A 12818-nucleotide genomic window follows, 5' to 3' on the forward strand; every position below is an offset into this window, starting at 1 on the left:
AGCATTACGTAGTAGCAGCTCAGAAAGGATGGTTTAGGCTTATGTACTAATATATTTCTTTTTCACTAAGGACTTGCACAGTGGGAGGTAGCTAGTAGAAGTGATTTGGGGCTTGACAATAAAAACCTTAATAAAGAATTGAAGGCAGATAAATGCTTTCTATTTGATCTTAAAACAAGTAACTGATGTAGGAGAAGCTAAGTAAGGAAGGAGTAAAACTGAATTTCAGGATAATTTGAAATGTAGATGTAAATATTGCTGTTCCTGGGAGTTGGGATCCTGCGTGATTCTTTTAATTAGAAATATTCTAACGGTGAATCTAATGTGATGCTTTTGTTCCCCCCCCCCTTTTTTTTCTGTAGCTTTTCAATTCCTGAAGTTTACAGTAAACAGTTTCTCACAGGTGTCCCCACACAGATTCCGTACTTCCACTCCCTGAATGGATGCTTTTTGGTTATTTTCTGTTTGTGACCAACAAGCGTTGTTCTTAGCTTAGGTTTTGTACCTTTGCTTTTCATTTTTTTTCCTTTGTGCCCCCTAACTCCATTACCCTTCAGCCTGGCCATTGCATTTCTATCTCTGTTTATTCATACATTGTTTTGTTGTACTTACTTTTCCTCTTCATTTCTAAAAGCTAGATTACTTTCTTAACCCAAACTTTATGTTCACTCTCTCTGTTTTCCTAATGAGTTGCACATACAAGAATGCCTTGAGATCCATGCTTTCTCCATAATTTTTCCCAAAAGTCCTTGGGGGCTTCTCCCCCGTATTTAGTCATTGTTTTCTTCTGATCAGGGGAGGGGGGGCTGTGGTTAGAGTCAGGCTGATGATGTTGGGAGCATTCTGAAGGGACTTGTGTTGGTTAGCAAAGGACATAACTGCCTTGCTCACAATTTGCTACTTAGTTACATGATGTAATCAAGAGCTGTTTCTAGGTCTGCCCCTGCAAAAGAAGTTACACTTTGTTTCAGACTGACTCTGTTGTGTTTTGGAGGAAGCTGGCTTTCATTGTGTTACTCTTCAGCAACGTGCAGTAGTTGCTAGATAAGAGGCTCAGAAATACCTTTCTTGAGTACGTCTTCTGTGACAGACAGCACTATCTACAAGCTAGTAGTGACTCAGAATTGACTACAGTAGGTATAAGTAGGTTTTCAGTAGCACCTCTTCTAAATAGAAATATATTGTATTCCTGCTGTTGGATTTGCCTTATTTCAAGCATCATTTTCAGAACTTTAAATTGTCCTGTATTTTTTAACAGGCTTATGGGCATGCTGTAAAATAGCCTATCTGGTACAACACAAGCTAATGAAATGCTGGAATCCTTTTTATGTTCTGACAGACGTTCCAGTTGTGCTAAACTTGATGACTATCACTGCAGGGTTGGAATCTTTATTACTGCACCAAGTGCAATCTGGTACTTGGAACAAAAAGATAAAAACCATGCACTGTTTTAAAGTAATCTGTAAAAACAGCTACTTTGACTCCACATCACCTTTCACAATTTATTACTTAGAGAGGAAAAGCTTTGAATTTTTTGGGGGAGTCTACAAAAGTATCAAGTATTTCAAATTTATTTGATGGCTTAAAAGGATTTCTATTCTTAATCCTGCCGATCATTTATGTGAATGCTATTGTGCAGTGAAAACTGCTTCCTTTTTATTATCATTCAGTTTTATTTATATCTACTTCCAAGACTCAGTCTTTTGAGTTTTTTAAATAACTGTGCAGCATGTTCGGCACAGAATTTTTCATTCATTGGTATTTTCAAAACCATATTTATTTTAGCAATGGGACTTGCACTGTATAAGTAGTTTTCATCATGCAGTCCATCATAGTATGCAAGTTGATCTAAATTTTGCAGAAATGTCCCAGTTTAAGGAAAATACTCATGTATATGACACCTTTTTTTGTTATATGCAATATGTATACTTAAATTTTTATGGCACATGGTTATAAGATTCAAGACATTACAAGTAGATACCTTGCTTTTCACTGCTGTTCTTTTTATATAATATTGAAAAGTGTGGCTTCTAACAATGTTTCCTGTAGCCAAACTTAAATGGTCAAAGGAATTGGTTAAAAATGATAATTCAGAACTTTTAATATCTTTTTACTCATTATTACTTGAGTAATAATCCATCCACTTGAGTAGATGGAAGAGGATAATAAATTTGATGATTTTGTTGCTCCCAGGCTGAAAAGTTTCAAGTGAGTTTGATTTCAGCTGAATACAGTCAAAATTTAAAAAATTAGATGCTGGAGTGGAAAAATAACAGTAGCAAAAGAAAAAAAAAAGTTGCTTTTGGTGTTTTACAGTGGTTTAGCTAAGTTGACGCTTCTATTTTTCTAAAGCCTACAAGGATGTGGATCACTGCTTCTATCTGAAGTCAATATACCCCTAACGGGCTTTCTTCTCTGTGATACCACTTGCCATTGCAACTTGTATCAGTTAACAATTATGCCTTTGTGTAGACTTCTTACATCAATACTTTTGTTCTCCCTTCTGCTGTAGTTCTGGAGTATAGTGTGCTTTATCCGAAAGTGTTCACAGTGATGATTGTTAAACTATGCATATGTGAGACAGGAGGGCCTTTCTTCCATTTTTCAGTAATGTGGGTTTTATTTTTTTGAAGGGGGAGAGAATGAATTATGTTACTTATCTTTCCTTGCATTAGTAACCCATTGAAAATGCAAACCATTAAACAATGAACAGTCAAACAATGAAATAAAAATGTGGTTTCTTCTGAACCCTTGCCACTTGGATATATCCGTTGTTTGCACAGTGTTATTCTACAAATAGCTTATTAAACCTTTTCTACTTTAAATTGGCAAGATAATTATAAACCAATACAAAAAAATCCCAAATCCCAACACCCCCCCTCCCCTAACATGTTGTATTACTACTCCACAGGAAACTGTTGTGCTGAAAGGAAGAATTAACTGGCCTTTCAACTTCAGCCTTTTTATTGTGAGAAGGAAGATCACAGAAGTGTTACCATGGGGAGAACAGCAGCTAAAGGTAAGGCCTGGTGGCTTTTATCCAAGAGGGAAGAAAATGAGTAAACTGTTAACTGTCTTTTTTTTGAAGGTGATGGGATTTTACTTGATAGTTACTATACTGTTAGATTAAAGAAGGGAGGTAATGATATGTATTGAACATGAATAAGTTCATACTTTACTTTTGTTTTAAAGTAACTATGCTAAATTTAGCATCTCTTGGAGCTGTTCTATATAGTTCGGTGAAAACAACTTTGTCCTCTGACAATCTTGACACCGTTGTCCTACTTTAAAATAGAAGAGTGTGTCTAGATGTGATATTAAATAAAAAGTAGTCCTTTATTCTTTAACTACTGCTTAATTTAGCAGGAAGATAACTGGTAATACTGGGAATCAAATTTTACCACAGCAAATTGCGTCAGCTGCTATCTTTCACAAGCTCTTGGAGATAAAATGAACAGTTTAAGAAATTTATTTACAAACGCATAGTGTACCATGAAAGTTTGATTTCTTCTGTGTCATCTCCGGAGAAGTTAATCAAGAATTAACTTAAGTGCTAAATTAAAGAATGAGACTTAAGAAGTAACGAATGTGTTTGGGTTAGTGGAACAAAGAAAATGTAGTAAGAGAAAGGTCTGCTGTCCAAGGCTGGGTTGCTGCTGCTTTTCAAAGCTTTCAAATGAGTAGCTGTCCCCCATAAAACGTTGCTAACACTTTTGTGTAACACTCTTGAGCTTTCTTCCACCTTCAGCCCAAGTTGCTTTATGTGCTTGTGTGCTCCTTTGGTAAATAATTGTCTCTTGCTATAATAATAGCAGTGGTCATCCATTTAATTGTTGTACCAGGAGTTTATGGAGGAAGCCTACCCCCTTTGCTTGCAGATTTTCTACATGGCTGTTGTCTAAATATCCTAAAAGAAATGCTCTGTTCCTGGCAGATAAGATAAGATTAAACCTCCTGAGAAAGCACAAAAAGAAATAGAAGGAGATGTCTCAGATTCACTCAGTCTTGGTATCTTCAACTGTGTGCACTGAGGTTTGGTGAAGGGTAGCTAAGAGGTGCTCACAATCCTCTGTGCTAGGGAGTGAAGGTGACTGGCCCCTTCCTGGGCTATGATAGGTCTTAAGACTTGGGCTCATCTTTGTGTGGGAATATTAGCTCATCTTAGTAACTTGCCTTCAGATGAAGGTTATTGTGTGGCATGGGAAGATCAAATGCTTTTGTTACCCAAAGGCGTTTAACATCTGTCAAGAAGACACAAAAGATTTATTTGAGAAAAGTGGTCTTCTGACATATTTTGAACACAAGCCTGTGTAGAAGACTTTAAGATATCTAAGAAATAGCTGTACAAATCCTGAAAACATGACTGCCAGCTTCTTCCACCGTGGACAGCAAGAAAATATGCAGGTTTTAGAAGATGAAAAACATATGCCTCCTCATGTAGAACACTACTCTTTTTGTCTGCTAAAAACAAATGCTGTCTGAAGAGGTGTTTGCCAGCCTACAGACAAAGCTTTCCTACTGTCAAAAGCGTAACTATTCGCAGAGGAAGTGTGCTTTTTTGTAGTATCTCAGGCAAGTAACTGGAGTTCAATGTGGCCATATTTAACAGGAAAAATAAATTGGCCACCAGAACTATCTTTTACTAGACTTTATGTTCTAAAGGTGCCTTTTCTGCTTGTAATTCTTTTTGTCTCATTCACAAGCCAGTGAAGATAGCTTTGTCTAGTTTCTTCGTTGTCTCTGCTTTCTTGGGTGATAGATGTTGTTACTCTTGCCTGTCTTCTGTTGTATAATCTTATCAGCAGAAGAATTCTGAGGTTACAGATAGGGTACAGTGATGTAAACAAATACAGTTTTGAATCAGTAAGCAGAAAACACCACGTTATGTAATCTATTCTGATCTTGTGTTGTATCTGCTGCATTAGTTTATAAAGTATGCTGTGAAAAACTCTTATCTGGTGAACATAAAATATGCTGCTTTCATAATTTAGTATATCCTGTACTCTAATATTGCTCCTTAGAAGAACGAAATCTTCTTATGGGGTTTTAAAAAATATATATAATTGTATATATAATACTTACTGGATATATTTTATATACATAGTGTGTGTATATATGTCTGCACACATATAATAGATGTACTATGTATGAGATATTGTACATATGTACTATTTTAATATATATAATACATATGCACATATTACTATATATTTAACATATTTTGATAACAATATCTTATCCTTTGTTTTTGCAGTTTAACAGCTGAAAAGCATGTAATTAAATCCAAAATAGCAACATTTCATTTTTGTTGTTTTGATTAAAATTACTTAAAAATATTGTATGTGTTGTGAAAGTAAACTCAAACTTGTCTCTTAAAAATTGACTTTATAAACAGAGGAAGATAAATAATGAGTTAAACTGCCTGCTTTTTTGTCACTGTGAACTTGAGTACTTCAGAATGAATAGGTCTCTTCTTTCTCTTAAAAATAAAGTTCCCATTTTCAAGTCCATTTTCAGCTTTGATGGAAATCAGTCATTGAACATAACTAGCTAAAGAAGTTGAAAAGAAAATGTTCTTCGTACCTGGAAGAAAAGCCCTCTTTTATAATCTCATTTAAAGTTTCACTGAAGTGTTATATGCTTATCCAGAGATCTCCCTCAGCCCAGTGATTGGCATAATACTCCTCCATTTCTTAATCTTATTTTCATTAATCTTTGAAACTAACTTTATTAGAATTTGAACTGTCAGAATTTCAAATATATATTTAAAAACATATATTTCATCTTTATAAAACCGTATTTTAATAAAATCTTATATTTTCTTTTAAAAATAATCCATACATTTTTATCCACCTGGGATACAGACATTGGAGAGGCACTCCAGACTAAGACATCACAACGTCTGTGAAGTGTAAACTGGGGGAAAACTTTTGATTGGTGGGAGATGGTAGTAGATACAGGGTGTCTCACTTGAAGAGAGGTAAGTAACTTTTACTGTTAATAGTTTTTCATCTGCTTAGGTAAAATATTCAGCTTTGTAACAGCCTTGCAACATTGAAGATTGGAATGCATAAAGGCAAGGGGAGCCTTTGGGAAAAAAAATCTTGTTTTTATTCACTCCTCTTTGGATACTGGCATGTGCTAGGGGAGTTTTGTTCAAGGATCTTAAAGTATAGATTTCTGGCTGTCCAGAACAACTGATAGTGACAATGCTTCAAGCCTGTTTTAAATGAAGGTGTCTTCACCAGATAGAAAAGAAATGTTTAAACTGCTACTGAGGAATCCACTTCTTTGCATTAATATCTTTATCACTTGTTCTCATAATTTCTTTAATGGTTGGTTATAGAAGAAATGTGTCCCTGAAAGTGTTGCATTTCAGCTTCATGTTTGCTGTGGTATTTCTAAGATACGCATTAACCTAACTGTGATGTGGGAAGTAAATGGAGTGGTGATGGTCAGTGAAAACTCATCTGGTGTGCAGGCTATGGTGTTCCAGATTCTTTCATTTCTTCTTGATTTTTCTGATAATGAAAGGCTGTCATCTTGTTTGAGATCTAACACTGGTGGATAGATACTCTTTCATGACTCTGTTTTCTCAGCCTTTGGGTATTCCTGGGAAGCAGTTATTCATTCTTACTCTTCAAGTCTTTCTCTTGAAACATGAAAAGAGAGCCAACCAGTGCAGAACATAAATAATTTCTCAACGTGCTGTGGCCATTTGTGAGATTTTAGCCTTACAGGTATTTCACAGAATCACAGATTCTCAAGCAGGATCACGTAGAGCGTGTTGCCCAGGACTCTGTCCAGAAGACTTTTGAATTTCTCCAAGAACGGAGACTCCATAACCTCTTTGAGCAAGTTATTCCAGTGCTCAGTCACCCTCACAGGAAAAAGGGTTTTCCTTTGGTTCAGATGGCATTTCCTGTGTTTCACTTTCCCACTGTGTTTCAGTGTGCCCACTGCCTCTTGTCCTATTGCTGAAAAGAGTCTGGCTCTATCTTTTTTGCGCCCTCCCATCTGATATTTATACACATTGATCAGATCTCTCCTGAGCCTTCTCTTCTTCAGGCTAAACACTCCCATCTCTCTCAATCTCTCTCTCTCTCCTTTTTTTTTTTTTTTTTTTAAATACGTGAGAGATGTCTCTTCATCATCTTTGTGGCGTTTTGTTGGATTCACTCCAGTAGCTCTACATTTCTCTTGTACTAGGGAGCCCAGAACAAGATTTTCACATCCTCTAAGAAACTGGTGGCAGGCCTTTGCATAATTATTGTATGGATAATCGTGCTTTATCTTTTAATAAGGAAGTGGAAAAAAGGCAGAAGAAGCAGCAGGGAAAATTTAAGTCAGTCCAGTAAAGGACAGACAGTATCCAACCACTGTGAGCTGACAGGTTGGTAGTTCCTTGATCTCTGTCCACTTCTCAGGACAGTGCACTGTCAGGGATGACCAAAAGATTTCTTCTAACAATGCCTGACCTCTGGTTCAATGCTTCTCTATACAGTGGCTTTACTGATACTTATTTGGCTTGCTGTATTAAAAATTGTTAAAGGAAGAGGTATTGCTTTTTCTTTTTTTTCCCTATATGCTTTAGCTAGACTTACTGCTCACCATTTTAACAGTGAAATGCCAAGTTTGTCATGCATGTGAATGTATTAAAACTGTATGTAACAATTGTTTGCTTAAAAAAAGGAGCCAATACTTGAAACTTGTTTAGTATAGCTAAAACTAAACATACCTATATGTAACTTCTTTCTTGAAAAAACATACATGAAGTCTGCTGAATGGAATAAAAAGTAAAGCAATATGGCCTTTCCTTGGCAAAAATCAGCAGAAGGCATTCACTTTCTCATTACCTATGTTCTCTGTCATTCATCTGTACACAAACACATAGAAATGAGTCTATCAAACTTAATTTCTTGCCAGATTTCAGTGCATATGTGTGTGCGTGATCAAAGGGGGGCGGGAGAGAGAGAGAGAGAGATGCTGTACCTATAGTGGAGAAGATGAGAGAGCCAGTGCCACTCTACCTTTCTGTGTTTAAAATATGTTAGTTTGGTTATCTGCTTTTGACGCTGGTGGACTGCAGTTCAAATGTAATTCAAATAAAACACTGAACTGGCAATTGAAATATAAGTACATTTTCAGATTTTAAAAAGAATATCCGGCTCTGCATGGCAGAATAATTCTCTCAAAGTTTGCTAATGCCTCAGAGTTGTGCATGGAGTCAGTTACAGGTTGCTCTTCTCGGAAGGTGAGTACTTAAGTTAACTGCTTTGGTTGTCCTAGTTCATGTGAGTTGCTGCAGGTGACATAATGGTTCAGTTTTACAGGGTGACTGTATTGATAGTTGATTATTTTGTTCTCTTACACTTAAGTCCTTACGTACTGATGAGCTCGTACTTGATACAAATACACTCCTAGCCTGGAATTAGAGGAGTTTTGGTGATCAGAGACTTAAGATGCAGTTATTTCTGCAGCGCTGATAAGCCCTACTGGTTTTTCTCTTCTATGTTTTCTGTAAGTAAAGCTTGAAACAGAGTACAGGTGAACCATGTGTGATGTTCATCATTTCCACTCCAGTTCTTTCATTATTTATTGAAGAACAACCACATACAGAAAGAGCTGAATCATGGCAATATGTTGAATTCTTCTGATGTTTATTTTTTATAAGTAAAATGGACACTGAGGTAGTTGCCTGCATTTGATTATTCAATAAATTAAAGATAGAATGGAATCTTCAACTCAAAAATACACTACTTTTTTTTTTTTTGTTTTTTTTTTTTCCTTGTTTCTCAGTTCAGGGTGGTCTGGACAAGAAAAAAAAATTAGTGATTCTAAGGATCTCAAATTGCGTGTAGATTGAGTAAATTGTTAATAATCAGAGCAGGGTTACTCTTTGTAGAGATAATAAACTGTTTTCTGCAACAAGCTTTTAACAATGTGATATAGAATACTCAAAAGCTCTGCTTTTTCATGCTATACTTCTCAATATATTTTTAAACGAAAAAATAGTACAATGAGTAAAATTATTATACAAATGCCTTTTTGATTATGCACTGAAATGAATTTGAAAAAGTCTTTAAGATAGCGTATTCTGTATTGTTTGAAAGCATTCTGTGTTACAGTGGACATCATTATGATGTGAATATTACATTGATTATGTAATGGAATCTTGTCTTTTAGATTCAAAGAATATTAGAAAAGAGAAACATGGAAAGAATCATCAGGCAAACAACCCATCTTTAAAAAGTGGTAGGTATTGCAGCTGTCAGGTTATCAGTTAAGGTACCTTTAAAAAAAGAAATCTATCTATCTGTCTCTCTCTCTATATAGAGAGAGAGATCTGGATCATACTGTCTCCTGAGGCTTTTTTATTCTTCCCCCCCTCCCCCCCCCAAACTTCCTTGGCTATTACTGATGGGTAGTTTAAAACACTGTTGCTTCTGTCTACCTTGGTTAACAAAATATGTTTTCGTACAGCAAATGATGCTTGAAATGGCTTGACTTCAGCCTGGCAGTTTTACTAGCCTAAGACAACTATTGATATTTCTATATAATCAAAACCATCCTGTGAACAGTGATTTCTTTTTTATTATTATTATTTATTTATTATTTGGCTGATTTTCTAATCATATATTTCTCTTTTCTGTGCCTCTTCTGCCCCAGTTATCTTCTTTTTCCTCATGTGTTTGCTGGTTCCAGGATAAGGCTTTTCACTGTAATAGTATGAATTTTTACCATTGTTAACTGGATTTAATTGCCTGGGATTCTAACTTTACTTTAAGCAAATTCTGTTTTCAAATCAACTGTTTTTTTAATATAATAAACCGAGGAAGCTCCACACTTGCCAGAAATGGTCCTCAGTTTATTATATAAAAAAACAGTTGATTTGAAAACAGAATACCAAATTTAGACATTGCTTTTCCCAACAGGTGCCACAGGGCATGTACGTTGGGTTTGCTGCCTGCTTTTCTGTTCAACAGCTTGCTAATTAAAGAGGCTATCTAGTCTTTGTGAGGTGCACTGAGAGCACAACGGCTTCTTTATGTGCTTTTCATGTGTTCACGTTGGTTGCTTGAATGTGGGTCAGTAAGAAATGTCACAAGTCCTGTTGTCTGAAGTAGAAACATAGCAGCATCAGAGTCCGTAGTTAACTTTTGATAACAAATCGCTAGGTTACTTAAACTCTCACTGTACTTCCAGTCCCATGCCCTTGGACTCCTAATGGGTGGCCTGGTACAGAGATTTTCTTGGATACCAGAGGAGGAGTGACTTACTGTAGTGCGGTCATTGGAACAATGTAGAAATATTGACATGATAACTAGATAGTTGAGGCAATGATATCACATACAAGTATGACCTGTTATCACCAGCCACAGTAGACTTTCTGCTGTTCCATTGGTCAGATTCTTCCTGTTTCTTCCATTTTTTGGGGGGGAGGGATCCTGGCAGTAGTTTCTGTTATTCTTCCCTGTTACTTGGAGACATGAGAGAAAATGTTTTCTGTCTTGTTTTCTGTCTCTAGCAGAGCAGAACTTCAGTCAAACTAAAGTCAAATAGCATGTCTATGTTTTAAAATAATGCTAATACCACATAAGTCCCCCCCACCAATGCTTTTCATATGTGAGTAAGGTAACAGCTTAAGGAGTCACTATAAAACTTCCCTGCCTTTTTGTGTAGTAGAGCAGGGCATTTAAAAGGCTTTGTGTGGAAACAGTGCTAAGCAGATGAACCTTATTCCATCATCTGTGTATTCTTCCACTGGGAACTATGCTGTTAGTGTCGCATTTGAGTACTGAATTTACTGATGAGATCTAGACTCAGTTCTCTCAAACATCTAGAGAAAGTGACTTGCTCGAGATCACACAACATCACTGATTATATATGGATGAGGTGATAATTTTATCCTGTGTTACTGCATGTTGGTGGGAAGGGAGAACAAAGAGTCTCTCTTTGTGCTGAAAAGTAAAAATACCTTACAATACTTTGGGCTAACATCCACTAAATCTCAAGAGTTTTCAGGAGGATGTGTGATAGGAGAAGTTGAAGAGGAGAGGAAAGAGTAATGTGAGAAGAACAGATGAATAAATAGGCTAAAGTAGGTAGGGAAGTACAGGAGTAGTAAACTTCCATTTGAATCATCACAGTATGTGGAAGGAAGTAAAAGGTTTAAGGGAGGATACAACATATTTTATACTTCACTTACTGTATTTGCAAGAATATGTAAACCAAAATTAAAGAGAAGTTTTGTCATCTTTGACAAGGGATGGGGAGATGAAGATTAGAAAAGACACAGGTATGTGTCAGAAGTCTCTGATGTCTGCACAGGAAACTTAGGGATGAGATAAGAAGACATGAGGTGCTCCCTCTGTTTAAACAGCATCTAGACTATGGTGATACTGTATTAAACTAAACTAAATAAACCAGAATCTTAACTCTGTTTATAAGTGACAGAATTCACGGTTTAAATCTTTATTTTTTTTTTTTAAATACTTAAACTAAGCTGAAGTCTTGCATACAGTAGAGAAAGATAGAGATCCTGGGCATACACACACAGGACATACATGCGTACTTGGAAGCAGACAGGATGCCTCCAAGTGTGCTGAGGGAGTTGACTGACGTCACTGCAAGGCACCTCTATCATTTGGAAAGGTCATAGTGGTTAGGGATGTTTCCTGATGAATGGAAAAACCCCAGACAATATGCCAGTCTTCTAGAGGGGGAGTATCTGGGTAACTGCAGGCTGGTGTGCCTACCCTCACTCTTCAGGAAAACTATGAAACAAATCCTCCGGGAAGCCATTTCCAAGCAAATAAAGGACAAGAATGTACTCAGGAACAGCCAAGATGGATTTGCCAGTGCAAGCCATGCCTGACTGACCTGGCAGTCTTCCATGGTAAGATGACCGATTCTTATCTTGGCTTAAGCAAGGCCTCGGGTATGGTCTTTTTCAGTGCCTTTACAGCCAGACTGGTGAGATGTGATTTGGATAGGTAGGCAGAAAATTGGCTGGACCTCTGAGCTCAAAGATTTTTTGATCAACAGCAGGGAGTCCAGCTGGCAGCTGGCTACTCGTGGCGTTCTCAGAGATGGATACTAGCGCTGATGCTGTTTTATGTCTTCTTGGTAGACTTACGTGAGAGGAAGGAACACACCATCGGCTAGTTTTCGGATGATATGAATCTGGGATGAGCGGCTGATGTGCTGGGGGGCAATGTTGCTATTCAGAGGGACCTGGACATGCTAGAGAAATGAGTCATCAGGAACCTCATGAAATTCAAAGACAAATGCAGAGTCCTGCACCTCTGGGAGGACTAATCCCATGCAACAGTGCAGGTAGGAAACTGGCTGGCTAGAAAGCAGATTTGCAGAAAAGGTGAGCAGCAAGCTGAGCGTGAGCTAGCAGTGTGCCCTTGTGGTGAAGAAAGCCAACTGCATACTGAGTTGTTCGAGCAAAACTGTAGCCAGCAGGCTGAGGGAAGTGATTAGTTCCTTCTTTTTGGTATTTGTGAGACTGCATCTGAAGTACTGTGTTCTGTTTTGAGCTCCCAGTACAAGGAAGACATGGATATACTGAAGCAAGTCCACTGGCAGTCCACCAAGAAATTGAAGGACATGATGCATGAGGGAAGAGTCTGAGAAAGCTGGTTTCTTCGACCTTAAGAAAAGAAAGCTTACAGGAGAGCGTCTTGCTGTCTTCAGTTACCTGATGGGTGGATGTAGAGAAAACAGGGCCAGACTCTTCTGAGAGGTGCTGTGGGAGGACAAGAAGCAACAAACACAAATTAGGACATGGGAAATACCTATTTCATATA

The 12818-nt window shown here is 37.2% G+C and overlaps 1 protein-coding gene across 1 annotated transcript in view; it reads left to right on the forward strand.

Annotated features, from left to right (window-relative positions):
• The first annotated feature begins 2952 nt into the window (after positions 1-2952).
• The window catches only part of SCML2 (Scm polycomb group protein like 2), a 59133-nt gene continuing 49267 nt past the window's right edge, over positions 2953-12818 (forward strand). Inside the window, exons 1-2 of the mRNA XM_062574303.1 lie at positions 2953-3019; positions 9187-9255. Of these exons, the coding sequence (XP_062430287.1) occupies positions 2998-3019; positions 9187-9255 (91 nt within the window). The 5' untranslated portion in view covers positions 2953-2997. The remainder of the gene's footprint in view (positions 3020-9186; positions 9256-12818) is intronic.

Source organism: Rhea pennata, chromosome 1 (genome assembly GCF_028389875.1).
Source record: "Rhea pennata isolate bPtePen1 chromosome 1, bPtePen1.pri, whole genome shotgun sequence".
Classification (NCBI taxonomy): Eukaryota; Metazoa; Chordata; class Aves; order Rheiformes; family Rheidae; genus Rhea; species Rhea pennata.